Raw genomic sequence first — 27,924 nt, 5'->3', positions numbered from 1 at the left:
CTTGGGTCCCTTCACCCCCGGCCCACCCCAAGGCAGGACAGAGAGAGAGAGAGCCCCCCACCCCCACCCCCGGACGCCACAACACAGGACAGGCAGCCACTTTGGAGAAAAACCAGAAAGAAATCCCAGCCCGTTGCTTTCCTTTCGGTTTAAAATTCAAGTCGGGTGACAGTGGAAACTCTTCCCTTGCTGTCCTCTCCTTTCTGCCCATGTTGACAGAAGACGGACTTGCTAATTCTGGCTGGGGTTTTTCCCTCTCTGGGCTGTTTTTCTCTTTTTATCTTCATCAATTGAAGTGAGCTGTTCTGCCTTTCAAACTGTCGGAAGGTATCTGGGGTTTTGTGTATCTTTTTTTTTTTTTTCTATCTTTTCTTTCTTTCACATAATTCAGTGGGTCTTTTCCCAGATATGTATTTTCTCTCAATTTAACTTCTAACTTAAGTTTCCGCCCATGTGACTTTCAGCGCGAGTTACCAGAAACCACAAGAGTGAGAGAGGGCGCGAGCCCCAAGGCAAGCGACATGTCCCTGTGGGGAGCAGAGCCTCTGCACCCCAGAGCGAGGAGGACGCCGGGGTCAGAGGCAGCGGCAAGGCGGGCAGAGGAGGGCCCTGCGGAGGGGGGTGGGCTGCTGGCCCGGGGGGAGCAGTCAGGAAGGGAGGCCGGCTGGTGACAGGAGAGCCCCGAGGCGCCTGGGGCTGCGTGGAGAGCCCGGAAGACCGCGGCCATGCCTCACAGCTCCGACAGCAGCGACTCCAGCTTCAGCCGCTCTCCACCCCCCAGCAAACAGGTAGGGTCCTGCCTTTCCCTCCTCTTCCCTCCTGATTCTCCGGGGCAGAGCGGAGAGGGCCAGGCTTCCTGGGCCTCTGCCCAGGGACGCTGAGGGGCCAGGAGATGGCTGGTGGCCGGGGCATCCTGTTAGACTCAAGGGCTGCGGGGAAGCTGTGCATCTCGGGCGGAGACCCTCATCCTCCCGCCCCTCCTGCCCGAGGATACTCTCCGCGTCCCCTGATGGTACCCATCGCCTTCACCTCACCTGGGGTCCCATCCCAGGAAGCTTTCTAGGAAGCCGAGAGGGGAATGGGCACCAAAGAACTCTGGTCTCTCAGAAGAGAGCGTCTACCTCTCTCCAAGGCGGTAGCAGAGTGAGTGGGGAGGAGCGTTGGTGCCGGCTGAGGGCACGCACACCCGGAAAGCTAGATGGTTGCCCAGGAGACAGCCGGCAGAAGAGGCTAGGAAAGGGATGGGGTCGGGGGAGGCAAGTTAGAAGGAGGAGGACCCCAGGCCAGCTCGGAAGGATCTATCTTACCTCCCAGCACGGAACCTGTTGCTGGCACAGGAGGGGGTTAGGAGAGCTGAAGGAGGAAGGAAATGAATCAGGAGATGGTTCTGGGCACTTGAAATTATTCCCTTGCAGCTCAGCTCTGGGGAAACTAGAGAAAGGAGGGTTGAGATTCTGGGTGTCTAAGATTGTGACTTCCAACTCAAAAGTTTTCAGCTTGAGGATTGCCAAAAGAAAAGAAAGAAAGAAGGAAAAAAACCAAAACACCACGAGCGTCCTGGCTGCTTCCCATCTCCCAGGGCTTTCTCCTCATCACATTCCTTGACAGCCCTCTCCACAGAAAGTCTCTCCCTGCTCATCCAGTACAACGGTGCAGGACAATGTCTTCTCCAAATCTAGGGTTTAAAAACTGCCTTCTTTCCTTGGTACGGATGTCTGAGAGGGCCTTCAAAATGCTGCAGCCCGAATAAAAGTATACAAACATATGCTACAGCTTCTGTCATCAATACCTGACAGAAGAGAGGAAGGTAGGAAGGAGTCCTAGTGGAGACCTCTAGAGGACAAACAACCCAGTCCTCCGCTCGAGACCGTATCAGAGCCGTTCAGACCACCTGGAAGCCTGTGCTCTTCTTAGGAAGGAAATTACTCATGGCTTTCATGGTAACCCAGCTCCCCAATCCCCTGAGAGGAAGAGCACTTCCTTCCTATCTAACCCACTGCCCTCTGACTGCAGTGGCCTGGAAGTACCAGGCCATTGGTGAGACGTATGCTTGGGCAGGCAGACTCTTGTCCTGGGAACCGTGTCCCTCTAGCCTGCAGGGATATGAGATGGGGCAGAGCTGGGGGTGCAGGAGGGTTTTGGTCAAACTTCTACACTTACCCTGTAGCGTCTGGGCAAAGCCAGAGCTAACCTCTCTGCTCAAGTGGAGCACACGCCCATCTGTGGGAGGCACTCAGATGACACCCAAGGTCCCCGGGTCCTCCTAAGGACCTGGCTCCGACCTGCCAGAGCCAGGTTACCTCCATCATTAAAACTGTTCCTGGTCTCCACTTTGAACTAGGCCTTGTGCTCAGGGCACCCTGGGGGATGTCAGGGTCACTGAGCATAAAGAAGGGAATGCAGGGGACAAAGAGGCAGATCTGGAATGGGGACCTCAGTCCGGGGCGGGGGCAACAGAAGCCCCAAGGGGTCACGCTAGGGAAGAAGTAGTTGGTAGTGGGTGAGGGAGTGGCTTGGAGAGGCATCAGACTCAGCACTGGAGGATGCAACTTTCCAGAGTACTGTGAGCTCCTGGGCAAGCTCTTTGAGCCTTCGTTCCCCCATGTAAGATGCAAATACTCATATCACTTCTTCAAATCAGGGGGTTCAACAAGAGCACCTCAGGGAAAAACACTTGCACAGAAGCAAGCACATAGTGAGTGCTCAACAACATTTTAGAAAAAAAAAAAAATGGCAAGAAGGTTCTAGGCCAGAAGTGGCAGGGTTAGGGTGGAACAGCCCTGAGCAAGAGAGGTGATGAAACACACTTCATCACCTTAACCATCTTTTTCCAAATACAGCTCTCCTGAGGCCTCAAGCTCTTTTGCCCTCTTCCTGTATCTTCTGGCCAAAGCTACAGAGACACAAGCAAGTGTAACAGAGTGTGGGGAAGAGTTCCCTTTGGGGTTCAGCCTTTTGGTCACTAGGGCGTGGACGGGCAAATAACGATGAAGAAATGGAAGAGTGGACATTTCTCATGACAAACGCCATGAGAGGAGGCTTTGGCTCAGAAGAGAGGAGTAGACTCCCTTAATTCTCCTCATCTCTGCTCCCCAGGACTCATCTGATGATGTGAGAAAGGTTCAGAGAAGGGAGAAAAACCGCATCGCCGCCCAGAAGAGCCGGCAGAGGCAGACACAGAAAGCCGACACCCTCCACCTGGTGAGTGTTGAGTCCTCTCTTCATCCTCTCGGACTGTAGGCTTTGCTCCCCACCAACCTGTGGACACCCAGACAGAGTTTTGAGTCTGCCTGTGTGGAGATGTGTATGTGGGGATGTCAGTGGAGGGGTGAGGGATACAGGTGGGGTGGGTGCGTGGAGAAGATTCTGTCGCAGGAAATGGGCCAGGAGGCTGAAAGAGAAATGAGCCCCAGGATGGCATGTGCAGGAAAGCTGAGTGTGGGCAGCCCAGAGGCTGGTGGAACGCAGATCCACCTGCTAAGAGATGGGATAACCTCAGAGAGCTCCATCCCACGTGAACCCAGAGAGCAGAAGTCACGACTGCCTTTGGGAGCAATTCAGAAGGCGTTATATGCTTTGGGGAAGCCTGTCATCTCACAGTGCTAGGAACACATATAGTCCCATCCCCTGGGAGGCCAGCAGAGTGGCCACTCTGGGCCCTGCATTTGGGACAACGAGGTCCACAGGGTGCTGCACCCCACAACTTCTTTTCTGGACATTATTAAGGTTTGATTTCAAAATTTCTATTTTGGTGATATGCCAAGAGGTCTGTGAATGATACAGTTGCAAGGGCACGTATCTGGCAGTCATCATCCTGGTTGAGTTGCCTCCAGCCTTGCACTTTCTAGGGAAGCCCTGACCCCTGGCTTGAGCAGGGGCTTTGGGTGATCAGAACTGCATTTCCTCCAGTAGCGCAAGATCCTGGTCAGTGCTTACAAATCGTGGCTGTGTGCTTCTTACAGAAAAGTCTTCTCCTCACCTCCCTCACCTTACCACCTCGCCTCTCTTCACCCTGCCCTTTAATTTGCTCCCTTTTCAATCAACTCTTATTTCACTAGCTCCTTTCTCTTCTATCCCTTCAGCCCTTCCTCTAGCAACACTGTCCTTTCTTATCCTACCCCGCCCTCCCCCTGACCCTGAACCATTCCCAGACCCCTAGCACCCCAGGAATTCACTCCAGTGATAAAAAGGGGAATTGGCACCAAAAGTGAATATGCTTATGTTTATTTGAAAGATTAGCCTGGTAACTGGCCAGTTAGAGAAAAGCTGTATTAATCCCATCAAGGAAAAGCAAGATGCAGTTTTAGGTAAAAAGATATCATTTTTAACTTTGTAAGGAAGCAGAGAGCAGGCAATGTGAAGACCTCTGACTGTTTGCTTGTGTTTTATTTGAAATGTATTCAACATGTTTTCCAATGCATACTAACGTAATTTTATACTCATGAATATCTGTTGACTCAAAAGAAAGAATGAATGAACATTAAGTCTGTTCTCTTTGGTAATTGTGATCAGTAGTCTAAATGTTAAGCTGGTGGTGGACCTGCTGCTTATATGTTCTCCGTGATTTTACCATGGCTTAGGGGCTCATGACCCTCAAATTTACTATTTTAGGCTTGAAAAATCTATGATTGCTAACTTTGCCTTCATCAGCATCTGATTCTTATTCAATATTCTTTAGAACAAGCAAATGAACAAATAAATAAAATTAGTAAGGATAAAGTCTACTTTTTGGTATAAGTAGACAATGTTCTGAAACTGGAAATCTGCTTAGTTGCAGTTCCCTTATCAGGAAAATGGGACAATGACTACCTCATAGATAAAGTGCATATAAACAGCTCAAGCTCAGTCCTCCTAGGCATATCATACATATTCAAAAATTTTAAGTATAATAAGAGTAATATTAATGATAGTTATCATTATAAGAAATAAGATGATTACAACTAAGGTTTTATGCACCTGAATTTATATTTATATATAAATCACAGGATCTCAGTCAGGGCTGAAAGATTTCTTAAAGGCTGGAAAGTTCGGACACACTTTTGATGCTCAAGACTCTCTCCAGCACCCTCTGGACATGGTCCCTAAAGTATGCCTGTCACTCCTAGCAATGGAGAGCCCCCTGCCTCCCAACAAGAGCAGAGGAGCCTTCCCTAACTCGAGCTGTGCCACTGTCTCCCTGGGAACTCAACCCCCTGGTCTTTCTTAAACTTGTTGGGGACATATCAGTGAGGGTGACACGCATGCTTCCTTGCTATGGCAAGATTTTCAACACTGACTCTGCTGTCTCTCTCTGCAAGAAGAGAGTTTGAGCCAGAAGATGTAGTCCATCTGATTATACTAGTCAAGACTATACTAGGATAATCTCTGGGGTTTGGGGGTCCATGGAGACCCAAGTCATGTAGTCACCACGTCCACACTCAAACCCTTGGCCTCAGTCTCTAGAATGTTCTCATCTTTGCCATACCTGGACACAGACTCCTCCCCACTCCTTTCTCTGAGCACCGTGGCACTCACCTTCACTTTTTGACCAGTGAGTAGGACTCCTGAGTGTTTATACAGTAAGCCTGAGTGTTGCAACCAATGTGACTTATATTTCTTGACTTTGGGTAGAAGCTTTTGGTAGCAACATATAAATCTGCCACCATCTCAAGCAGAGGGTTTGGCTGTGATCTGAAATTTGACAGCAACAAACAAACCTGCCACCATCAAACAGAGAGCTTGACTGTGATCTGAAATGTTCATTTCCTCTCAGACAATAATCACCCATCTTCTACATCCATTATCCTGTTAATCATGTTTGTGATTCAGGTAGAAAACCTTCTATTTACCACCAGCATTCTTAGGGTTGGGTGCTTGGTTTGCCCTTGATTCCTTTCCACGCTTGTCTCCACAAGCATTGAGGCTCTGGAACCATTCTCTGGCCCGAAGACACAGCCATAGGACTCACCTAACAAGATGTAAAAGACCAGGGTTTAGAAAGTACTGTGGTCCTAAATAAGGACTATATTTGTATTAGTATGCTAGCCTCTTATATGCTGGGATAACGATTGATTTCTTGGTTTCAACTTTGTCACTATTATTTCTCTTAAAATAGCAAAAAAATTATTCTGTTTCTCTAGTGAGAGCATGGAATACCTATTATGTAGCATTTTCAGTATCTATCCTATACCTGGTTTGCATCAACACCGTGTGTAGATTGCTTTTAAAATAGCAGAGTAGGGAAGCTGGTGCTTTCAACAAGTGGTTTAACCTCATGCCAATGTGATAACATCTCTGGCCTTGACTACCACTCACATAAACCAAATCAGGAGGGGCTCCTTTTCATAAACGTAATAGCAACACTGTCCACATGCTGTCTTTTTGTTTATTTTTGCCGCACCTCGTGGCATGAAGGATTCCGGTTCCCTGACCAAGGGTTGAACCTGTGCCCCCTGCAGTGGAAGCTCGGAGTTCTAACCCCTGGACCACCAAGGAATTCGCCCACATTCTGTTTTAATTCTCACTTGGTTGGTGTCTCACCCAGCACTCAGCATGCTGTTACTTTTCTCCCTCGGTCAAGTGTAGAGTCCGTTAGGCAGAGTGAAGGAATTGATTAAAAAGGAGAAAGTCAGATCTTGAGCCATTCATTTTCAAAAGGTATTAGTCACTAATAAGTGAATCCAAGATAATCAGCTAAAAACTATTAAAAATAATAAGAACCCAGTCAGCTTTCAAAGTTAACACAAAAAGTAATAACTTTTCTTACGCAAACTAAATTAAAAAATTTAATAGGAAGAAAGAGTCTGTTTATAATACCAAGAACAGCAAATGGAAAGAAGGAATAAATTTAACCAAAAAATACAGGGTTTAGTTGTTTTAAGCTTCAAAATTATTCTAGGTGATTTTTAAAATTTCAAATAATTGAAAAAATTATGTTTTATGTAAAGATAGCAATTCTCCTTAAGTTGATTTAGAAATTTATCTAATTTAATGTGATCTCAATAAAATAGGATTTTCTGGGTATTGGAGGAAATTAAATTAGATATTCTAAATACCTTGTGAAAAATAACCATATGAGAATTTCTAAGAAAATTCTAAAAAAGGAGGGTAATTATAGGAAATTAGCTTAATAAGATATTAAACTGAATTATAAATATAAAAATCAAAACAATGTGGAAAAGATAGAATATTGGACAGAATAGAACATAGAAGTAGACCTCCAAACAAACTCAAATTTGAGACCCAAATACAAATAGACCCGAATACAAATAGACTCAAATGTGTGTTAGTTCCTAAGACACAAGTAAAAATGCAAAATGTCTAAGATGGCATTTCAAACAAGAGAAAGATGAAGTACTCAATAAATTGTGTTGGGGAAACTGGTTAGTCGTTTGAAAAAAAAAAAAAAGCTAGAGTCTTCACTTCTTTTACAATGCATATAGATGAAATACAGAAAAAATTAAAGAAATTTTAAAAATTAGCATTAAAAATATTTATCTTGGAATGAAGTCTTCCAGATAAAATGAAAAACCCTGAAGCCATAAGGGAAAGATTGATACACATTTATCAATAAAAAGTGTATTTATACATAAGTGAAAATGTCTATACAGTTCAAAGAACCTAATAAGTAAAATCAAAAGCAAGTGAAGACTGGGAAAAATACCCGCAACGCATATGACCAAAAAAGGGCATATTTGCTTAATATATGAGAGCCCTTATGAATAAGAAAATGATCTACAAACAAAAGAAAAAATGAGTGATAATAAGAATAGGCAATTTATAGAAAGAGAAAAATAAATGGCAAATAAATACAGAAAAGCTGCTAGACCTCAGTTAGGAAAATGACAGTTAAAGCAACAGTTACATTCTCTGCCAGACTGACAAAGACAGAAAATGTTGCTAAAAGACCATGTTGCCAAGATGATGGTCAAGCAGGTACCACCACGTACTGCTGCTGGAAGTATAAGTCGGTGCAACTCCATTAGGGAGAAATTTGACCATGTCCAAAGTTACTAGTGTGCATACACGGTAACTTGGCGATTTTACACCTAGGAATCTGTTTACAAATGTATTCACAGATTACACAATTATGTACATGTAGATATAATCCTCGCTGCATTGCTTGTCATAGCAAAGACTGGAAACAAGCTAAATTGTCATCAGTAAGAGAATCATTCAATAAACTAGAGTTGGTTTATTCAGTGGAATACCACAAATGTATTAAAATAACAAGTTAAATCTGAATGTGCTACTCTGAAAAGATTATCAAGCTTCTATACTCTTAAGTGAATAAGTATGAGTCTGGAGTATAGTTTTCTTCCATGCATATTTTTAACAAAAATAAAAACATATATGTGCATATGCATATAAGCTTAAAAATTTTCAAGTAGGTTTTCCCCCAAAATTGCTAACGATATATATTTCTGAAAGTAGGACAAAAGGTCTAAAGCAGAAGAGAGATACTTTTTGTACCTTTTGATATAGTTTGGATGTTTTTATTATGTGCTTTTATTTATATAATATAGATATTAAATTCCAAATATAGATCATTATTACATGTGCATTAGAATGATTTCTTTTCTAATTTGATCTCAAACATTGAATAGTCTTCCACTGTGATGTTTTATCCCTTGAACATCGTGCATAAATATCTCAGTCCTTTGGGACAACAGTCAATTGGGATTTCTAATGAGTAATCTTATGGTCTCTAGCACTAAACAAGCCACTGTAAGGGACAGAGAATCAGTTTCATTTGTGTGATTATTTTGGTAATTGTAGGATACTCTGGTGCCCTGTAGCAGGAAGGATTTTGAGTCTGTGTCCCAGGTCAGTGGGAAAGAGAATTGAGATCAATTGAGAAGCTGTGTTCATGAAAAAGCTAAAAGTAGAGGAGGTGATGGAGAGGCAGTAATAGTAGCCCAGAGCTATGATGTTGACAAGTCAGATCTGGCCTTGGGGGTGGAACTGGAAGCGAAGCAGAGTTACAGGGTCAGATCTGGAAGCTGGAACTTCAGATACTTAGACTGGAGGAGGGATGTGTGTTTCCCTGCGACTGCCTCTAGTGTGAAAGATCTCATACTAGTTTAAAAAATAGAGAGAAAGATTTACAGGTTCAGGGTAGATCTTTAATGTCGTATATAGCAAATATCAGGAGGGTAAATTATGTCTGAAATTAAGCTGATGCTGTGAGAAATAAAGTTTTTATAACTGGAGGAAAATTGAGTAATGGAAGAATCAGAGCTCAGCAAAGGTGCTCGCTTCCCAGGCCTCCTTAGGAGAGTGTTCTTGGTCTTCTGGTAAGGCCTGGGCAAGAAGGCTGTATATGGTTCTTTTTCATTCTATAATTTTTTTTCTCCCTCTAGGAGATTATACCATAAGTTTTATTGGTATGGAGAAGTCATAGGTAAAAAAAAATAAAGTAAAATGAAAACCACAGAAAGAATGTTCTTGCTAGTTCCAGCCTAAAGAAGTTCAGTGTAAAATCAGTGAACTGCCCATGGAATAGACATTTCTCTTGTGCCTCTACTGCTCTGAACTTCTTTTTATTGAAAACGTATTAATTGAACACACAACTATATACCAGGCACTGTGCATTATGTTCTCTACCTGCAGTTATCTCATTTAATCTGCACAAAAACCTTATTTTGTCATTGCTGTATTAGGTTAAGTAACTTGTCCAAGGTCACACATTTTGTAACTAGGTCTGTCTGACTTCAGAACCCATCTTTTTAACCACTAGGCAACACAGCCTCTTCCTTTGGACTTTTGTGAAAACTGATCCTCTTTGAACCCCTTCCTGAATTTTTTCCTTTTGTTCTTTAAGCAGCATCCTCCAAAGTTGACACTTTTCCTCCTCCACCATTAGGCTTAGCTGAGAAAGTAAGCATTAGATCAAAGCCATTGAAACCATTTTTAAAGAAAGCTGAGTACCAATAAATATTAACATCCTGCTCTTTGGTGGAGCAATTCCACCTACAGGAGTTTGAAGAAACAATGATGCACAAAGATGACCAATTTGTCATTATTTGTGAATAGTATACACTTTATCAATACTCTAAAACTGGACATATGCCCAGCTATGGGGATAAGTATATTATGACACATTCATACACTAGAATTCTATGCTAGCACTAAAAATGACTAAGTGGATCCGTATTTATCAACACAGAAAGATGTTAATGACATGGCATTGAGTGACAAAGCAAGTGACAAAGAATATGCAGAGTATAATCCTCTTGATGTAAAATTTGTGGTTTGGGGGCATGTTTGCATGCATAAAGAGGTGTCTGGAAGAATAGTCTTCAAAATGCTAACCGTGGCTACTTCTATGTGGTTGAGATTTGAATAAGTCACCTTACTCCTAGTACTTTTCTGTAATTCTTTTTTATTATAATAAACATGTACCATTTTAAAAATCAGAATAAAAATTTGACAATTCTCATTTGGAAAGGAAAAATACACCGAGGAATTCACCACCCCTAACTGCTTGTCTTACTAATGAGGGGTCAGTGTGGTTTATGGTCAGCAGGCGTATTCAGCACTGTAAGGAATTTCTGTCTGAATGTGATTACTTGTCGAGGCCAGAAATTGGCGGCACCTACTCAGCTGAAGTCTTCATGAAGCTGTTTTCAGTGGCTACCAGCCTACTTTCTCTTGGAAAGGATGAGGGAGTCTCACCAAACCCCAAGCTGCTCTGGGGTTTTCTCAGTTTCCTCTGTAGGACTTGGTCAGGCCCCCCCGAGTCCTAGGGGGATTCCATAGATTGGTTCCACAGGACCAAGTCCCCTCCAGACTGCGGAGCACCTGTAGGGGACCCTGCCATGGGTCCATATGGGAGTTTGCAGAGGGAATAACCATAACTGGTCATGCCCCCTTCTTGATGGAATCGCAGAATTAAGAAGAAACTCAGAGATGCTCCAGGCCACCCTGCTGTATGTATTACTGGTGAGGACACTGCTGTCTTCCTCCAGGACACCCAAGAAACGAAACCTCTTACCTTCCCACCACTTGCTTTTGTTTCTGTGCCATTTTGCTGAGCAGGACTTTGCCCTGCAGATGGTGTTGCCCTCACACGCCCTTTGCAAAGGGTGAGTTAAGAAGTAGGCCATTAACCAGGACATGTGAACCGTCCAGACACTGTTCAGAAACAGAGCCCAAGCATATAGTAAGAGACCAGAAAGGCAGAGAGTCCCAGGTTGAAAGGGGCTAAATTTAGAAGTTCCTTTATTTTATTTATCTATTTGGCTGTGCTAGGTCTTAGGGATCTAGTTCCCAGACCAGGGAATGGACCCGGGTCTCCTGCATTGGGAGCTCAGAGTCTTAGCCACTCGACCACAAGGGAAGTCAAAGTTCCTTTATTTTAAAAAAGATCTTAAAGGTGTAATCCGAAATCAAAAGGACAATGACATATTAGGGGAAATATTTCTGTCAAATTAAATAAATTCAGGTTTAATACTTATAGTATAGAAAGAACAGCCTTTTTAAGAAAAACCTCAAGATGCCAATAGGTAAGTGGGCAAAGGCTATGAACAAAAAGCTTACGTAACATTTTTTCCTACTGAAATGAACATAACCCAATTTTCTATTCTGATTGTGAAAACAATACACACCATGGGTTTCCCAGCCTCGGCAATATTGACATTTTGAGTTGGACAATTCTTTGTTGTGTGTGTGGGAGGGGGTTGGTCTCCAGCATTGTAAAATCTAAAATCTACCCACTTAGATGCCAGTAGCACCACCTCATCCCTCTGGTTATGAAAATCAGAAATATTCCTGAATCTTCCCAAATGTTCCCTGGGAGATCAAAATTGTCCTTGGTTGAGAATGCTGTACTAGGAAATACATATATAGAAATGTATTTCTTCTTAGTAATCAATAACTTGTAACATTAAAATGAAATGAAGAAACTTCCCAAACGTTTGTTAGCAAAATAAATTATTTGAAATTACAACACCTGGGACTTTCTTGGCAGTCCAGTGGTTAGGATTCTGAGCTTTCACTGCAGGGGGCATGGGTTTGATCCCTGATTGGGGAGCTAAGATCCTCAGTGCCACGCAGCAAGGCCAAAAAAAAAAAAAGAAAAATCACCTAAAATTACAACACCTAAATCCCAACAAGGTTGTTGTAATAATTAATGTATACATTCATGGCTGGTGACTCTGTATATCTTACACAACCTTTTATAAAAATACTAACCAAGGACTGGAAGATGTTCACTACACCGTTATTTATAACAGCAACCAAAATGTCTAGTATTAGAAAGCCACATAAGGTAAACTGTGGATCATCTGTTTGTTGATGTAGCCATTAAAATAATAATTATGGTGATTTTGTAGGTGTACTCTAAGTATATATACAAATTTGTATTTTCTTTTCTGTCATAATTTTGTCACACTTACAAAAATCACCATAATTATTATTTTAATGGTTGCAACAACAAACAGATGATCAACTGTTTGCCTTACATGGCTTTCTAATGCTGGACATTTTGGCTGCTATTATTTGTTAAAAAGAACAAGATGGCAACACGTATAAATGAAAAGGGTTGTGTTTAGAGGACTAGAATCATGGGTGGGTATACTTTTTAAAAAATATTTTTAATGTATTTATATTGTATGTTTTTTATTAAAAAACATAAGAAAATGATCAAATTGACCCTGAGTGAATTCTGGTAGAAACTGAGGATGAGAACAGTTGAGGGCATCCCTGAGTTAGAATTTAGGAGAAAGGCTTTGGTAGAAGATCTTATCATTTATCCTCCAAACAGGGACATTTTTGAGAGTGAAAAGAGGCAATGGTAAAAAATTACACGAGGACAATACTATGAACTGGGAGTGTCCCAGTAAACATCTGGTCACACTAGATTGAGGGGAACCAAGGAGGATGACATAAGGCTCTTAGGAAATTCACGAGTAAATATTAAGTTCAGAGCCAACTAGAGGGGGCTAGATTCCTGGTGCTAGAAGGCAATTTCCTGCACGAGATGACCCTGTTACTAAAATATTTTCCAGTTACTCAGCTGGCGCAAAAGTATGCCTTTTGCTAAGAGGGTGTGGTAGTCCAGAAAATGACAAAAGCAAAGGCCATATTCCTAGTATTAGAGCTCATGTCAACAGAAATGATTCTTTCTGCCGTACAAGTATATATGAAATGCCTCCTGTGGGCTTTTTTCTTTTTTTTTTTTTAGGTGCTGAGAGTTCAGCAGGGACAAGACAGGCTAAGTCTCTGATTTCAGGGACCTTACATTCAATCAGAAGTCACACTGGAAAATCAACTGACCAATTGTTATTTACTATTTCACTAATTACACAAAGTGAGGAGGGCTTCAAAGGAAACCAAATGGTGCAATGTTAACAGTGACTTGAGGACAGGGCTGGGAATGGTGATCAAGGAAGGCCCTTCTGAGGCCCTGACATCTGAAATCAAAATGAGTCATGGGAAGGAGCCTGGGAAGATCCCAGGAGAGGGTGCTGTCTGCAGAGCCTTCAGGCCAAACTCTGTCAAGGGTCAGAAAGATGCCTTGTGGGGCCCAGGACTGTGAGCTCAAGAAGAGGAACTCAGGAAAAAAGGCCATTGTGCCCCAGGGAGCAGGAACCAGATGGGGTGGGGGTGGGGGCCGCAGTAAAATGAATTCAAATCCAGTGGGGACAGGGAGAGGGCAGATATATCTGAACCTAAATTCTGATCTACAAAATGTAAAGCAATTACACCTCACTGGGCTGTTTGTGAAATAATGCGAGAGCAAATGTCAAAAGAAACAATAGGGCATTTGTCAGTTTTGCATTGGAGAGATTTTATTTGTTTAATGCAGAGAGGCCAGCATTTTCCTATAAGTCAATCACATGAAGATATCAGAAGTATTATCATATATGAAAATGTATGCCCTTCTTTCCAGTTGTTCATACAAACTTTAAGAACACTGTTTCCCTGGCTGGGTTTTTCACTACAGCTGGTCAAGTCTCCTTTGCTTTGGTTGGTTGGGACAGGTCAAGTTGAGGCCAGGGAAATTGCATGCAGGGTTCTGACAGTGCTGTAATTCAGCTGCTTCCACTCCACAGCTTCAGTCTGGGGAACAAAAGTGGTCTGCTTTAAAAAAGCAGGTCTTTAAAAAAAAAAAAGAATCTCTTACACTCATTTGTGGGCTTCCCTGATGGCTCAGTTGGTAAAGAATCTGCTTGCAATGCAGGATACCCGAGTTCGATCCCTGGGTCGGAAAGATTCCCTGGAGAAGGACATGGCAACCCACTCCAGCATTCTTGCCTGGGAAATCCAATGGACAGAGGAGCCTGGTGGGCTACAGTCCATGGGGTCACAAGAGTCAGAAATAACTTAGCGACTAAACCACCACACTCATTTGTAACTCTTCTAGAGTTAAAAGTAGAAGCAATAAAAGTACTTAAATACTTGGTTAAACACTCCCTGAGAAATTTCATGGATATCACAAATTTAGCAGACTCTTCAAATGCAGGTCTCAGATTTTGGTAAATTATTACAGACTCCAAGTTGGCAGTCAAGAAACATGATTTTACTGGTCACTTCACTGTGTGCCAGGCACAGTCCCAGGACAAAACTCTGTCTTTCACTCCAGACAGTGTTTTGTCCTTCACTGAGGACGAAAACAGTGAAGACAAGGATAGCTCCTGTCCTCATAGAGCTTGACAATCCATAGGACAAATAATTTGATGAAGTTATCATTAATGAGATTCTGATAAGTCCTCTACCTCTTGCCTTTCTATGAGAGTGAACTATTCTGGGCCACTTGAAATTTTCACCAATTGTAAGACTCTTTGCCTTAAATAGCCATTTACTTTTAGAAAAAAGTTTTGATTTAGAAATGTCCTCTTCCTTCTTTAAAGTTCTTTATATTTATATTATTTATGCTATGTTACACAATAAATACATTTAATAAAGCAAAATATAAATAAATATATAAATATGATACCATAAATTTAACAAAGTCAAACTGTATATATTTATATTGTTTTATTATTTTCAAGAGGAATCTACTATGAACATACTTCTCAAGCTCATTGTTCATTAAGCTCACCTAGGAAGTACTTTTTTAATCTTCATGCCTGAACCCAGTCTGGAACAATTAAATTGGAACCTCTCAGTGGTAAAATCCAGGAATCAAAATTAAAAAAAAAAAAAAAACAACTCTCCAGGAAACTGCAGTGTGTAGCTAGGACTGAGAAGCGGGGAGTGATGACATTTAGAAGCCTGTCCGATGCATGTGGTAGAATGTGTGGAGTTAATCTGGGGCAATTTTGCAGGTATATACCAAGATACTCTGTCCCAAAGACCTGCAGCTTAAAACAAAACCAAAGAAAACAGTTCAGACCTTGTTGTTGACGGAAATTATTAGTTTGTTTTTCAAAACTGGGTGATATCCTTTATAACTTGAGGTATCAGTCAGGAGTTATAGAAAAACTATCCAACAGAGGCATCAACAAGTCACCATTTGTATTTTAGATTTTTCTCAAATAAGAAGTTCAGAAGTAGACAGACCAGAGATAGTACAAGAATGTCAACAAAGAACCAAGCTCCTTCTTCTCTTGGGCAGCCATTCTCAGGATGGGGTTTTAATCCTCAAGGCTGCAAGATGGCTACTGAATCTCCAGGCATCAATCTGTGTCCAGAGAGGGTAGCCTTTGTCTGGTGAGGCTTTCCTTTTTCCCCCCAGGGAAGCGAAGCTTCATTCTCTCCTTCCCTGTATTTCTGCTTATGTCTCATTGGTCAGAATCTGTTACATGGTCCTTATCTAGCTGCAGGGGAAGCTGGGTAATTGAGGAATTCTTTTCGTAGCTTCTCTAGAGGAAAGCAAGCGTAAGGAGTTTGGGATAGACGTTGAGTGAGCCATCTTATAGTGTTTCTCATATATGGGGCCAATGAAGTCATGGTCCTGAAAGCCAAGGAACAGAAGAAAGGGCCCCAGGCAGGGCCCTGAGGGGCGTGGCTGATGTGGTTAAATATCAGTGGATGACCAGCTGCTGATAGTCCTGGACCTTCAGCTTTAAGGCTCAAAAGTGTAGATTTCTCCAGAATTCAGTGCAAAGACCTGTGGTTTGGTGGTTCTTCTCTCCTCCTCAGGTGAGGAACAGGAGTGGGGGCGATTTTCCCAGGATTGGTGGGGGACATAGCACAGATCCCACGATGGCCTGGGACGTGCCCTACTCTCGGCTCGCAGACTTCTCGGGGAATGGTGGGCTCCACCCTAGTCCTGCCTGGGGAGGGCCGGGGAGGGAGTGGGTTGCAGACTGCTGGGGACTGAACCAAGAGCTGCGTGTGAGCTTCACACAGTACTCTCGTATTGAAGTGTGGGTGGGAGCTGAAAGGTCACCCTACCAATAACTGCAAGTTCTGTTGAGGAGAAAAACACAGGGACTATTTTCACCCTTCTGGAAAGTGTGATTAGAAAACTCAAGGAGAAGGTCAAGGCACTAAACTAGAACTGGCAGGAAGATGCTCCAAGCCCTGCTCAGAAGGCCTGGAGAGTCCCTGCTAGAGCCTTGGGTTAGAGTTTGTCCTCAGCCTTGGTCCCAACTGGCTTCCCTGTGGGGAAGGGACCTGCCTGGGGATTCCCCATCATTCAAGCGCTCTACAGTGACCCCCTGCTTGGCCCCTCCACTAGGGAATTTCCCAGAATGTTCCCACACCCCCGAGAAGCCTCCTGCTTAGCCACCCCCAAGCTGCTTGTGGTTCATGGTAAGGCTGGCATCAAGTAACCTCACAGGTAAGGGTGAATTGTGAACATTAGCATCTCAATTTGCATGAGGCGGGAAGAGAGGGAAGATGAAATAGGAAAGTCAGCCAGGTTGAGGCCTCACAGGAGATAATTACCAGATATTATAAGATTTAAACAGACTTCAAAGGCAAGAAAGGATGGTGGGCACGGGCTCTGAAGGCAGACAGTCTCAGTTCAAGGACTGGTGCTACAACTGACAAGCTATGTGACCTTGAGCAAGTTACTTAACTTCTCTCTACCTTAGATTTTCCTCTTCTGTACAAGGTGGCTAGTAATATTATCTACCACATAGGGTTGTTGCAAAGATTAAATGTAATGGTAACTGCAATGTACTTGACACATTGTATCGCCCAAGAAATGTTAGTCATTATTAATTTAAACGAGATTACTCTTTTAAATTTTTGGTTTCTACTATCTATCTCATATACATTGAGTCTACATACCTCTGCTTCCAACACACAACTACCCTTTCCAAACAGAGGTTCTAGTTGGCTAATACACACAGGTAGTCAATTTAAAATCTAAAATATTTTAGAGTTAGAGAGGGCTTGGACTTCTAATCCTGTGGTTTTCAACATTCACTGCACATTAGACTCCCCCTGGGGAGCCCTTAACAACTCAATGCCCAGGTGCACCCCAGCCTGATTAAATCAGAATCAGGCATCAGTAAAACTTTCCAGGGATCCCACTGATCCTAGTGTGTGATCAAGGTTGAGAATCACTGTGTTGGCCCAGTCTTCCTGGTTTAAAGTGAGGCAACGGCAGCTCAGAGAGGAAAAGGATGTCACCGAGGGTCACCCAGCCAGAGCCAAGACCAAGACCCCTGTCCACTGTTACCTGAGGGAGCCCCCCCACCCCCTACCCCTGGTGCCATGGATTCCAGACCATGCTGTGGTCTGGGGATGGTCTGGCCCCAAGTCAGCCCTCTCACAGAGTAGCTGCACATTAGACTCCATCCCAACTCAGGGCAGGAGGTGATGATTAGCTCTGTGTTTGGAAGAGTGTGACCGACTCAGGGTTCTTGTGTTGTCTTGAAGGATCACCAAACCAAGACCCAGTTTTCTCTTAGAAGGCTAGTGATCTTAGTGACTCCAGAGACCCTGAGTCGTCAAGTCTCTCAAGAGAAGCAGTGGGTGGGCTAAAAGGAGCTCAGGACTGAAGATGGAGAAGCCGAGAGCCCAGCCCTGCTCTGTATCTAACTGGTTCTGGGGCTTTGGATCAGTCACCCACTCCGAATTTCTGGGCCTCCGAGAAAATGTGTCCTTTTATTTTTTTTCACTTTTTATTTTGCACTGGATTAGAGCTGATAAATATTGTCTAGTTGATAGCTTCAGGTGGACAGCAGAGGGACTCAGACATAGGTATACATGGATCCATTCTCCCCCAGACTCTCCTCCCATCCAGACTGCCTCATCACACTGAGAGTTCCTTGTGCTATATGGTAGGGCCTTGTTGGTTATCCATTTTAAATACAGCAGTGTGTACATGTTGATGATATGAATGAACTTATTTACAAAACAGAAACAGATTCACAGAGAACGAATTTATGAATGTGGGGGGGTCGGGGATGGGGTGGGGGAAGGGATAGTTAGAAAATAAGTGTCTCTAGGTGAGTCTATAGCCCTTTGTTTCAGCAGCTGCCGCCGCCAGCCTGTAATCCTTTAGGGATGGGAGTGAGGGGTTTGCACAATAGGTTTGTCCCAGGGTCTCAGTTGGCCTCATCTGTAAAATGGAGACAATGATAAGGGCTGGCCTTACATAGCCACCTCAGAGGGTTATTGCAAGGAGCTTGAAGGATCTAAAGGAATTCCAAAAAGTAAAAAGCAGGTTACATGGAAGCCCAAGGGCAGGCGACCCCACCCCCACCTTAAGAGAAGACACACACGTTAGAAGCCAAAATTTACTTTCTAAATGTTACTTTCCTTTTCCCCTCCTGAGTTCTCAGTTTCCAGGCCCTATTGGGAATTCAGGGGGAAGTTAGGGGGGCTGTGATCATGGTACCTCTGGGTAGAGAGCGGCTCCCAGGTGGCCCTAAGCCAGGTGTCCCTGTGTGAACCCTTTGCAGGGCATGCCGGGCCCCAGGGAGGGTCAGAATGGACCTGGGCCGGGCAGGGGCAGGTGGGGATGAGAGCCCTAGATCGGCCGCTTCCTTCTGCGAGGGAAGTCAGGCTCTTCCTCTGCAAAATGTCTGGCCGGCTGCAGGGCCCCTGGGCTGGCAGTGCTGGTTTCTCTGGGGCCCTGGCAGGAAGCAGTCTTGCTTCCCAAGGTAAAGACAAGTTTCTTGTCGCAGCTGGTTGTTTTCTAGTTAGAGGCCATGGTGGTTTTGAACGCTGTTCTAGAGCTCTGGGATCTCCCAGCGGGCAGGCAGAGGGAGAGGACAAAGCCGGAGCTCAGCAGAGCTGGCTTAGGGAGGAAGAGCCTGCTGTCACTTCCTGAAAGCCGGCCGGTCTCCGGGCGGAGAGAAGGTCAGAGCGGTTGGTCCCTGCGGCCCGCCTACCCCGCCCCTCCCTTCTGCCTAGGGGTTTGCCCAGGCTCTTCGGAGCACAGAACTTACAGTAAATGTTGTCACCAGTGGAAACTCTCAGAGGGGGCGAGGAAAAGGGCTAGAGAAAGGGGCCAGGACTCCCGGCCCCCAGTTCCCGTCTTGCCAACACCCCCCAGTCTCATGTGTTGCTTTATCTTACCTTTTGGTAAAGAGAGGGGATGCCCTCTCTCTGGGATGTGCCCGGAAACAACCGAATGGTGAGATGAATGAGCTGGTCACACCTTGCAGAAGCAGCAGCCAGTGCCCCTGTCTCTACCATCGTGGCTCTTGGTATCCCAACTCCCCACCCTGTTTTAGAGATAGGGTTTTCCTTTGTATCGACCTGGACATATTTTCTAGCCCCCTGCCACACACAGGAAATGCCGGGCTGAGGTTGAGCACGCAAGCGTCTGTCCTGTACAAACCGACGGAAGCTGCCTTGTTGGATAAGGCCACGTTCTCCTTACCACTTCAAAAGAACTCCCATTTGCAGGGGTTAGGGCAGTCGGCAGTGTAACTAACTCTCTCATTAACCTGAAGCTGGTTTTCTAAAGCAAATTTTAAATGTCAAGTTATCACACATCTGCTCACTGCCTACTGTAATTCTGAGTCAACTTCTGATCCATCAGTCGATGTCATCAGGTGGCCAATCAACAAGCACTTGAGTTCATACTCCATGCCAGGCACTTAAGTGCTTGGATAGTTAGAACACATTTATTATCACATTTAACATTACTAGCTATTGTTTTCAAACTTGTCTGGTGATTAGAATAATCTGGGGCACTTGTTAAAAATTCAGATTCCCAGAATTCAAATCCCAAATCCCAAACTCACTGAGTTCAAACCTCTAGATTTCAGGAAGTGCCTGGAACTATATTTTTACCAGGCCCTCAGATTAGTTCTAATGTCACGGCAAGCTTGGAAAACACTAACCTAAGCGAAACAGAACAGGAAAAATAAGACCTGGAGTCCAAATATTAGGTCACTTTTTGAACAGAAATGTAATTTATTTGCATCTCCAGTGCCATTTTTCCTTCCTCTGTGGGTACCAATGATTAGCAAAGATGATCTATCTGAGTCAAGGAATGTGAACATTAAAATCACATTGGAAATGCATTTCCCTTGGTTTTCTGAAGGTGGGATTGTTTTCCAGTATATGCTAGCTGAAAGTGAAGTCAATCAGTCGTGTCCAACTCTTTGCGCCCCCATGGACTGTAGCCTACTAGGCTCCTCCATCCATGGGATTCTCCAGGCAAGAATACTGGAGTGGATTGCCATTTCCTTCTCCAGGGGATCTTCCCGACCCAGGGATCGAACCTGGGTCTCCCACATTGGAGGCAGACGCTTTAACCTCTGAGCCACCTGGGGAGCCAAATGCTAATTACCAGGGTGTAATTGTTGATTAATTAATGATGTGATTGGTAATCATCCCTGTTTACCCTGAGTCTTTCTTTCTTTTTAAAATTTCTTTGTCTGCACTGAGTCTTTATTTCAGCACATGTGGGCTTCTCTCTAGTTGCAGTGCACAGGCTTCTCTGGTTGTGGCATGCAGACTTAGCAATTCTGCAGCATCTTAGTTTTCCAACCAGGGATTGAATTGACATCCCCTGTATTGGAAGGCAGATTCTTAACCACTGGACCACCAGGGATGTCCTGAGTTTTTCTGATTAGCATGTATCTGATGGTTCCCTGAGGCAAGGGGTAAAGGTGTTTCTGAAAGAAAGCACAGGTGCTGGGCCACACCCAGAGTTCTACAGGACAAGCTGCTGGGAGACAGCATTCTGCTGGAATTTGACCATTTATCATTTAGAGGACCCTAAACGTTCTAGAATTTGGGTGAAGTAGACAGTTAACCAAGGACTCCATTCATAAGACTAAATGCAAATGCTGGGAACGTTAGGCGAACACACCAGTGTAACAGAGCAGAAAAGAGTGAAATTAGTATAAGTCAGTCTCACAAACTCTTTTCTATTTTTCCGGCTCTAGCTGGTCATGCACTGGCCTGGACATGCACTTGCCACTCTCAACTCTCATATACACTTATGGAGACCTATGCATGTACCTGCATGCAAAAGAGCACACTCATGCAATTCACACATGCCTTCACACACACGCATATCTGTTAGTTGGGACCGGATGCAACTGCCATTTTTCTAGGTCAAGATAAATATCAGCAATTTCATATGGTTTGATCTAAGAAGCTATGCATATACATGTACAAATATACATTTGTTTATGCAGATGCACGGGCTTCCCTGGTGGCCCAGATGGTAAAAAATCTGCCTGCAACGCGGGAGACCTGGGTTCGATGCCTGGGTTGGGAAGATCCCCTGGAGCAGGGCATGGTAACCCACTCCAGTATTCTCGCCTGGAGAATCTCCATGGACAGAGGAGCTTGGCAGGCTGCAGTCCAAGGGTCGCCAAGAGTCGGGCGCGACTGAGCACAGCACACAGCACCGCACCCATCCACACACATGACACGTACAAATACACACGCACGCGTGCACACACTCGAATATGCAGAAAAAGTCACCGATTCCCTGCTTGGCCATGCTAGTCGAAAACTAATGCGGAACTCCCACTGCCTCCTCCACGCCCCCCAGTCTTCCCCTGCGCCCTGAGAGTAACCTGAATGTCCATCCTTTCCGCTCACAGGAGAGTGAAGACTTGGAGAAGCAGAACGCGGCTCTGCGGAAGGAGATCAAGCAACTCACAGAAGAGATGAAGTACTTCACGTCGGTGCTGAGCAGCCACGAGCCCCTGTGCTCCGTGCTGGTCCCCAGCACCCCCTCGCCCCCCGAGGTGGTGTACAGCCCCCACCCCTTCCACCAGCCTCACGTCAGCTCCCCGCGCTTCCAGCCCTGAGCTCCCCCGAAGGAGGGCGAGCAGAGAATAGAGCCTCCATCTCCAGCTGCTCCCGGGGCCTCGGGAAGGGGCGCACAGACTGTAGCGGGGCAGCCCTCCTCCCTCAGCGCCCTCTCTCCACCCAGAAAGCCGGAGGCTGAGGCCGGACCCCAGGATCGAGAACCCGGGGACGGGAACGGGAGGCAGCTGGCAGTGTGTGCGGCCACCCGCAGCGTGGCTGCCCGCCGCCGGGGGCTGGGTGGCCTGGACCTTCAACTGGGTGGGATACCTGACCCAGAGCTAGGTTAAGCATGACGCCCAAGTCCGGTGACTCAGAGGGAGGAGGGTAGGGCAGGGCTATTTTTCTAAATAAACGTCTTAAGACAAACCAATCTGGCAAGGGCTTGAAACCTAAAGTTTTGTGGGGTTGGGGTCATTTTTTTGGTCCTTGGGCTTAGGAGCCCTTAAAGGTCTGGAGACTCTGCTCATAGGGCTCTTTCCCACGGCTTGTTCATCTACTTGGGAAGCTGGGTTTTCTCAAAGTATCTTCAATTTTCCCTCTAGGCATCTCCATCGTTTCCCTCCCCAAATCACCTTGCTGTGACCTCCCACTTTCCATGCCTCATTGCCTGATGCTTTCTAGGTTGTCAGCTCTAGACGGTTCTAGGGTCATTCTCTGCACGAGAGAAGGATTGGTGCCAGATGCGGTGGAGTGGGGTGGTCATTCAGGCTGGTACTCACCTCTCACAGGACTGCGCTGACTCAGCCCCATCCAGATGGCCAGCCCTGGGGGCTGCTGCATGCCTGGCCCCACGCCAGGAGCACTAGTAACTCAAGGAGCCCCTCACATGAAGGCAAGGCTTTCCTCTCTGAGGGGGGCAACCCGTGGTTCAGAGACACAGGCACTAGTATCCTGCTGAGGACTCCGCCTCCCCTGGGAAGCTGGGATAAAGCACACACAGCTTTGTCATCTCCGCAAGGCTCCACAGTCCGAGGGCTGCAGTGGCTCAGATCAGTTCAGTCGCTCAGTTGTGTCCAACTGTTTGCGGCCCCATGGACTGCAGCACGCCAGGCTTCCCTGTCCATCACCAACTCCCGGAGCTCACTCAAACTCATGTCCATTGAGTCAGTGATGCCATCCAACCATCTCATCCTCTGTCATCCCCTTCTCCTCCTGCCTTCAATCTTTCCCAGCATCAGGGTCTTTTCTAATGAGTTGGTTCTTTGCATCAGGTGGCCAAACTATTAGCTTCAGCATCAGTCCTGTTATGTGGCTCAGATAACATAGGATTAGCTTCAGGGCTTCCAACCCACAAGTCTGGGCAGAGCTGAAACCAGCGTGCTCTGGTTTCCCTGCTCGTATGTCCACCTGCTCCTCAGAAATCCCCATGCCAAGCGCCCCTCTGGCCTTACCCACACCACTGCCCAAGAGCCACGGCAGGGCCTGTCCCCTTGTCTCCACAGACACACACATGGCCCCTGATGAGCCAGCTGGGGCCTGAAGTGCCAGGGACTGGCATGGAAGGTGTCAGATGCAGCCCCTTGGCAGCCTCTGAAGCTCACCCTGGGGTCCTTCAGAGCCACTACCTGTGGCCCCCCTGCTGGTGGCCGTCTTGGGATGCGGCGAGCAAGGGGGAAAGGGAGGAACAAGCTTGTTCCCCTGTGCCAGCATCTCCTGGGCCTGCCCGCTGATGGCTCTGGTTGACTTAAGGCAAGGTTTCAAGGACCTCCCCTGCCCAAGTCTCTCCTACCCCCTGGGATTATGCCAGTGCTGGACTAGTGTAACTACTAAACTCTGCAGAGGCCTGCAAGTGCTGCCTCCTAGCATGTGGCCACCTGACCTCCTTGTGGCCTAACTATGGGAGATGTGCAGCCCAAGGGCCTCTGAAGGCGCATTGCCACCATCGAGCTCTCACCCCCGAAGTCGATTCCACACGGAAGCCCAGCATGTGGGAAGGGGGCTTGGAGCTTGTTGGAGACAGGCCGGAAGACCTCTCCCAAGGATCAGCATTGCTTGCAGAATCCTGCGTTTTAACCTTTGGTGTCCCAACAGAACTTGGTAAATGAGACTTCCCTTCCAGTGCACGAACTTGGTGTAGCCTGGGATGAGGGGCTATGGCAAGAAGGAGCTCTCCCTCCATTTCCTTCAGGGCCTGGTTTCTGGTAGCTGATGCTCTGGGTAGCTCCTTCCCACACCTGTGTTAACAGGCAAAGCAAAGTCGCTAATGGCCACTTGAGATATGGCCTGCGTTGACTAGAATTCAGTTTTTCTCTCTCAGTCTCAGGAAGCAGAACTTTCCAGCTAGCCCTTCCTGGACCAGACCTCTCTTGGGCTTCCCTCCAATCAGAGATGTTGTCCCCACCCCTGCTCTAGCTCTGTGATTTCCCCCCAGAAACCCCCTGCAGAAGGCACATGACCAGTGCCGGGCACCTTCCGAATGATACTCAGAGCCATAACCAGAAATGCAGGGCTCACGTGTGCCACTCCTGTCTCTCAGCAAGGACTTCTCTTCCCCTTTCATTCGCTACTTTCTAATGAGCCTGGGAAGTTCCACTTCTCCTTTCTGATCAGTCTGACAGAGATGGCAAAAGGCTAGGCTGAGTGCCAAAGCTGACTTCATTGCCACACAGGGAAATTGGAGGGGCAGCTACAGAGAGGTCTTAACTTCCAGTGCCTTCACTTCAGATGTCCCACCATCCAGACTCTGTCTCAGCCTCCTACCCATGACAGAGATAGTCCCTCAGGTGGGTGGACCAGTCACATAAATCCCTCCAGGGCCCAGGGAGGCACTGTAAATACCATGAACCTCACTGGACACTGGACAGTTGGGAATGGCTGGGAATGTGGCAAATTGAACAATGAGCACTTACCTGCTGAGAGCAAACCGCTGCCCCTTGGTTCTATTCCACGCTGCCCTGGAATTCAGGACCAGTGTGGCCAGGGCCTCCAGTTTTCCAAGAAAAGCCCCAAACCAGAATTTCTACATGAATTCCCCCAGTTTTTTTTTTTTTTTTTTTGAGATTGTCACAGTGAATTTATTTATTTATTTATTTTTTCAATTATTTTTATTAGTTGGAGGCTAATTACTTCGCAACATTGCAGTGGGTTTTGTCATACATTGACATGAATCAGCCATGGAGTTACATGTATTCCCCATCCCGATCCCCCCTCCCCCACCCGATTCCCCTGGGTCCTCCCAGTGCACCTGGCCCCAGTTTTTAAAACCCTCTGCAGACCAAACAAAATGTGTGTGTGGAGGAGGTTTGCCTCTCATATCTGCAGGGCTTGCAGCAAGCATACACACAGAGGCCACGCACCCTACGGCTAAATACCCATATCAAACATAAAATATGTTAACCATGTTAGACGAAATATGCTCTTTTCTCTTGCCTTGATAAATAGACCTTTCTCACAACCTGGGAGGTGGGGTTTGAATATAAAGTCCTTCGATGCTTCAGAAATTTGTATTAGCACAAGGCAGCACAGGGAGAAACAGCCCTCCGACTGCAACCTGTTCTCTTCTCGTCTCTCCTCCCGCTCCTCCACAGAGGCCTCATGTGGATGTCGGTGGATATAACCAGCCTACAAGACCGGTCCACCCACACCCCTCCTCCACAGAAGCCATCCCCGGGCCACTCCTTCAGGTCCAGGGGGGCACCTACCAGGGTCTGAGCTACTCTGGTGAAGAGTTATCAGGGGAAGAAGGTTTCAGCTGCTGGAAGACAGCTAGGGGCACTGACAGGGGATTCCAACGTGCTGGGAATATGGAGCATGGTCTAAAGGGACAGAGGGCTCTGGGTAGGCATGTCCCTTCTGTCCTCAGGACTCGGCCCCGTGAGAAGGGGTATAGCAGGCGGAGGGGAATTCCCATAATGTGGGGAGTCCAGAGCAGGGACCTCTTTTGCCCGGGTCTGAGGGTGGCCCTGCAGAGGCCTGCCAGAGTGTCTCTCTGATCTGGGTTAACCATGTCTCTGCAGAACGCCCAGCAAGGTGAATGTCCTATGCAGCAAGAAATGGGCACATCATTATCTGTCATTTTGACGGAGGGTTCCTGTTGGCCTCAGTGTTGGCCTCTTACTTGCGGCGTTCTTCCCTGAGATAGTGTCAAGACAAATTACAGGAAAGCCAGAATTTTGGTCTTTGGGCTGAGAAGCGTGGGTGGGGAGAGAGAGGGAGGTAAAGTCAGCTCAGAGGTCACGGGGTTGCCGTCTGCTGGACCCAAACTTCCCAGCAGTGGTTATTCATACCTCCAGTCAATGCCCCAGCTGCAGCTGCAGCTTCGCATGCAGCTTCCCCAGGCGGCTGGGGACCCCATTCTCTCTGGGACAGACAGGCCGGCCCTCTGTGCTGCCCCGGCCTCCTCCTTCTCCCTCACGGGAGTCGGTGCTCCTGAGGGGCCCAGGAATTCCAAGGGGGAAAACGATGGCTACGTGAACTAAAACCAACACTAAGGTGGGACGGATGAAATCATCTTTGCCTCTGTCACAGGGGATTGGCATTTTAAGAGGTACCTGAGGTTCCTGGCCCGAAGGAATGATGCTCAGTGATGCATTTGAGACTTGGTGGCCAGTGTGTATGTAATGGAATCCTTGCCGTGTGGATGACTGGCTACTATTGTACGTACAAGGGGACTGGGGGCTGGAAAGGAATAGAGACATATTCCTCTTGAAAATCTTTTTTTTTTTTTTTTTAAATATTTTGCTGTGAACTCTTTTTAAAGTCTTTATTGAATGTGTTACTATATTGCTTCTGTTTTGTGTTTTGTTTTTTTGGCTGTGAGGCTGGTGGGACCTAAGCCCCCAACCAGGAATTGAACCCTCACCCTCTGCTTTGGAAGGCGAAGTCTTAACCAATGGACTGCCAGAGAAGTCCCTTCCTCCTGAAAATGTTGTTTCTCAACTGCTTGATATGTGATTTGAGTTAATCTACTTCCAGGAAGATGGAATAAAAAGTTGATCCTGGTTTAAAGAATCTACCAGCAGGCAGAGCTAAAAAGACCCCTCTTGAGAGGACAAATTTACAGACAAATTTCACTGGTGCTTAGGAGGTTTGTCTGGCTTCTTCTGGAGGATTCTTGATGAAAGACCAAGGTTAGGAACAGTGGCAGAGACTGATGATTGACCTCTCAAGGCCATTCTCCCCTTTTACCTAACTGCAGCACCCTCGTTTTGTCTAGGACAGCCTACCAACCTGCCCGGGCACTCTTGTCCACCTCTCGTCTCTTGGAAGCAAACCCTGTGAACTTCCTTGTTCACAGTCCTTGTTCACGTCCTTGACCACATCTCAAACTTTCCTTTCATCAAGCCTTTGCTCATCTAGCTATTATCTCCTCAGTAAGTCTGCAAGCGGGACCCAGGAATCCTCATTTTTACTAAGATTCCCTGTCATTTCTGATTTAAGTAGCATGAGGTTAATCTGATCTAAATGGCATAGATGCCTCACTTTATTATGCCACCTTATCTTTTTGAAATTCTACCCATTTTTCAAAGTTCCACTCAATCGCCACAGTGCCTGCCTAGAATGCAGGATGATTTTAGATGATACTCAAGTAAAACTTATTTAGTCAGTGTATATTTATTTCAATAAGTTTAGTGGTTTTTCCATCTTTTATGATGATATACATCATTCTTTACAAATAAATATACTTTCATAAAAAGTGAAATGATCTAAAGAAATATGCTAAAAACTATAGTCGATTAAGAAGCATCACTCATTAATGTACATGGTATGTATTAATGAATATTTGCTCTGTTTTCTATGTTGTTGCTTTTTAATATGCATTGAACACAAGAATAAAGGGGTAAAAGAGAGATGAATAAAATTTCTATGTTG

At 45.8% G+C, this 27,924-nt stretch overlaps 1 protein-coding gene across 1 annotated transcript; it reads left to right on the top strand.

Annotated features, from left to right (window-relative positions):
- Nucleotides 1-481: 481 nt before the first annotated feature.
- BATF (basic leucine zipper ATF-like transcription factor) lies at nucleotides 482-22,483 on the top strand. Its single transcript, XM_061156587.1, has 3 exons — nucleotides 482-788; nucleotides 3,097-3,201; nucleotides 21,903-22,483. The coding sequence occupies exons 1-3, from the start codon at nucleotides 726-728 to the stop codon at nucleotides 22,110-22,112; spliced, it is 378 nt and encodes a 125-aa protein (XP_061012570.1). The 5' UTR covers nucleotides 482-725; the 3' UTR covers nucleotides 22,113-22,483.
- The last annotated feature ends 5,441 nt before the right edge of the window (nucleotides 22,484-27,924 follow it).

This window comes from Dama dama, chromosome 12 (genome assembly GCF_033118175.1).
Source record: "Dama dama isolate Ldn47 chromosome 12, ASM3311817v1, whole genome shotgun sequence".
NCBI lineage: Eukaryota > Metazoa > Chordata > Mammalia > Artiodactyla > Cervidae > Dama > Dama dama.
Note: the sequence above shows the minus strand (reverse complement) of the source record. Positions and strands in the feature narration are given on the sequence as shown.

What these genes read in the sequence shown, in the direction of transcription:
- BATF (XM_061156587.1), top strand. Translation starts at nt 726, where the DNA reads ATGCCTCACAGCTCCGACAGCAGCGACTCCAGCTTCAGCCGCTCTCCA. An exon ending in CTCCACCCCCCAGCAAACAG is followed by an intron (nt 789 to 3,096) that starts GTAGGGTCCTGC and finishes TCTGCTCCCCAG; the next exon opens with GACTCATCTGATGATGTGAG. An exon ending in AAGCCGACACCCTCCACCTG is followed by an intron (nt 3,202 to 21,902) that starts GTGAGTGTTGAG and finishes TTCCGCTCACAG; the next exon opens with GAGAGTGAAGACTTGGAGAA.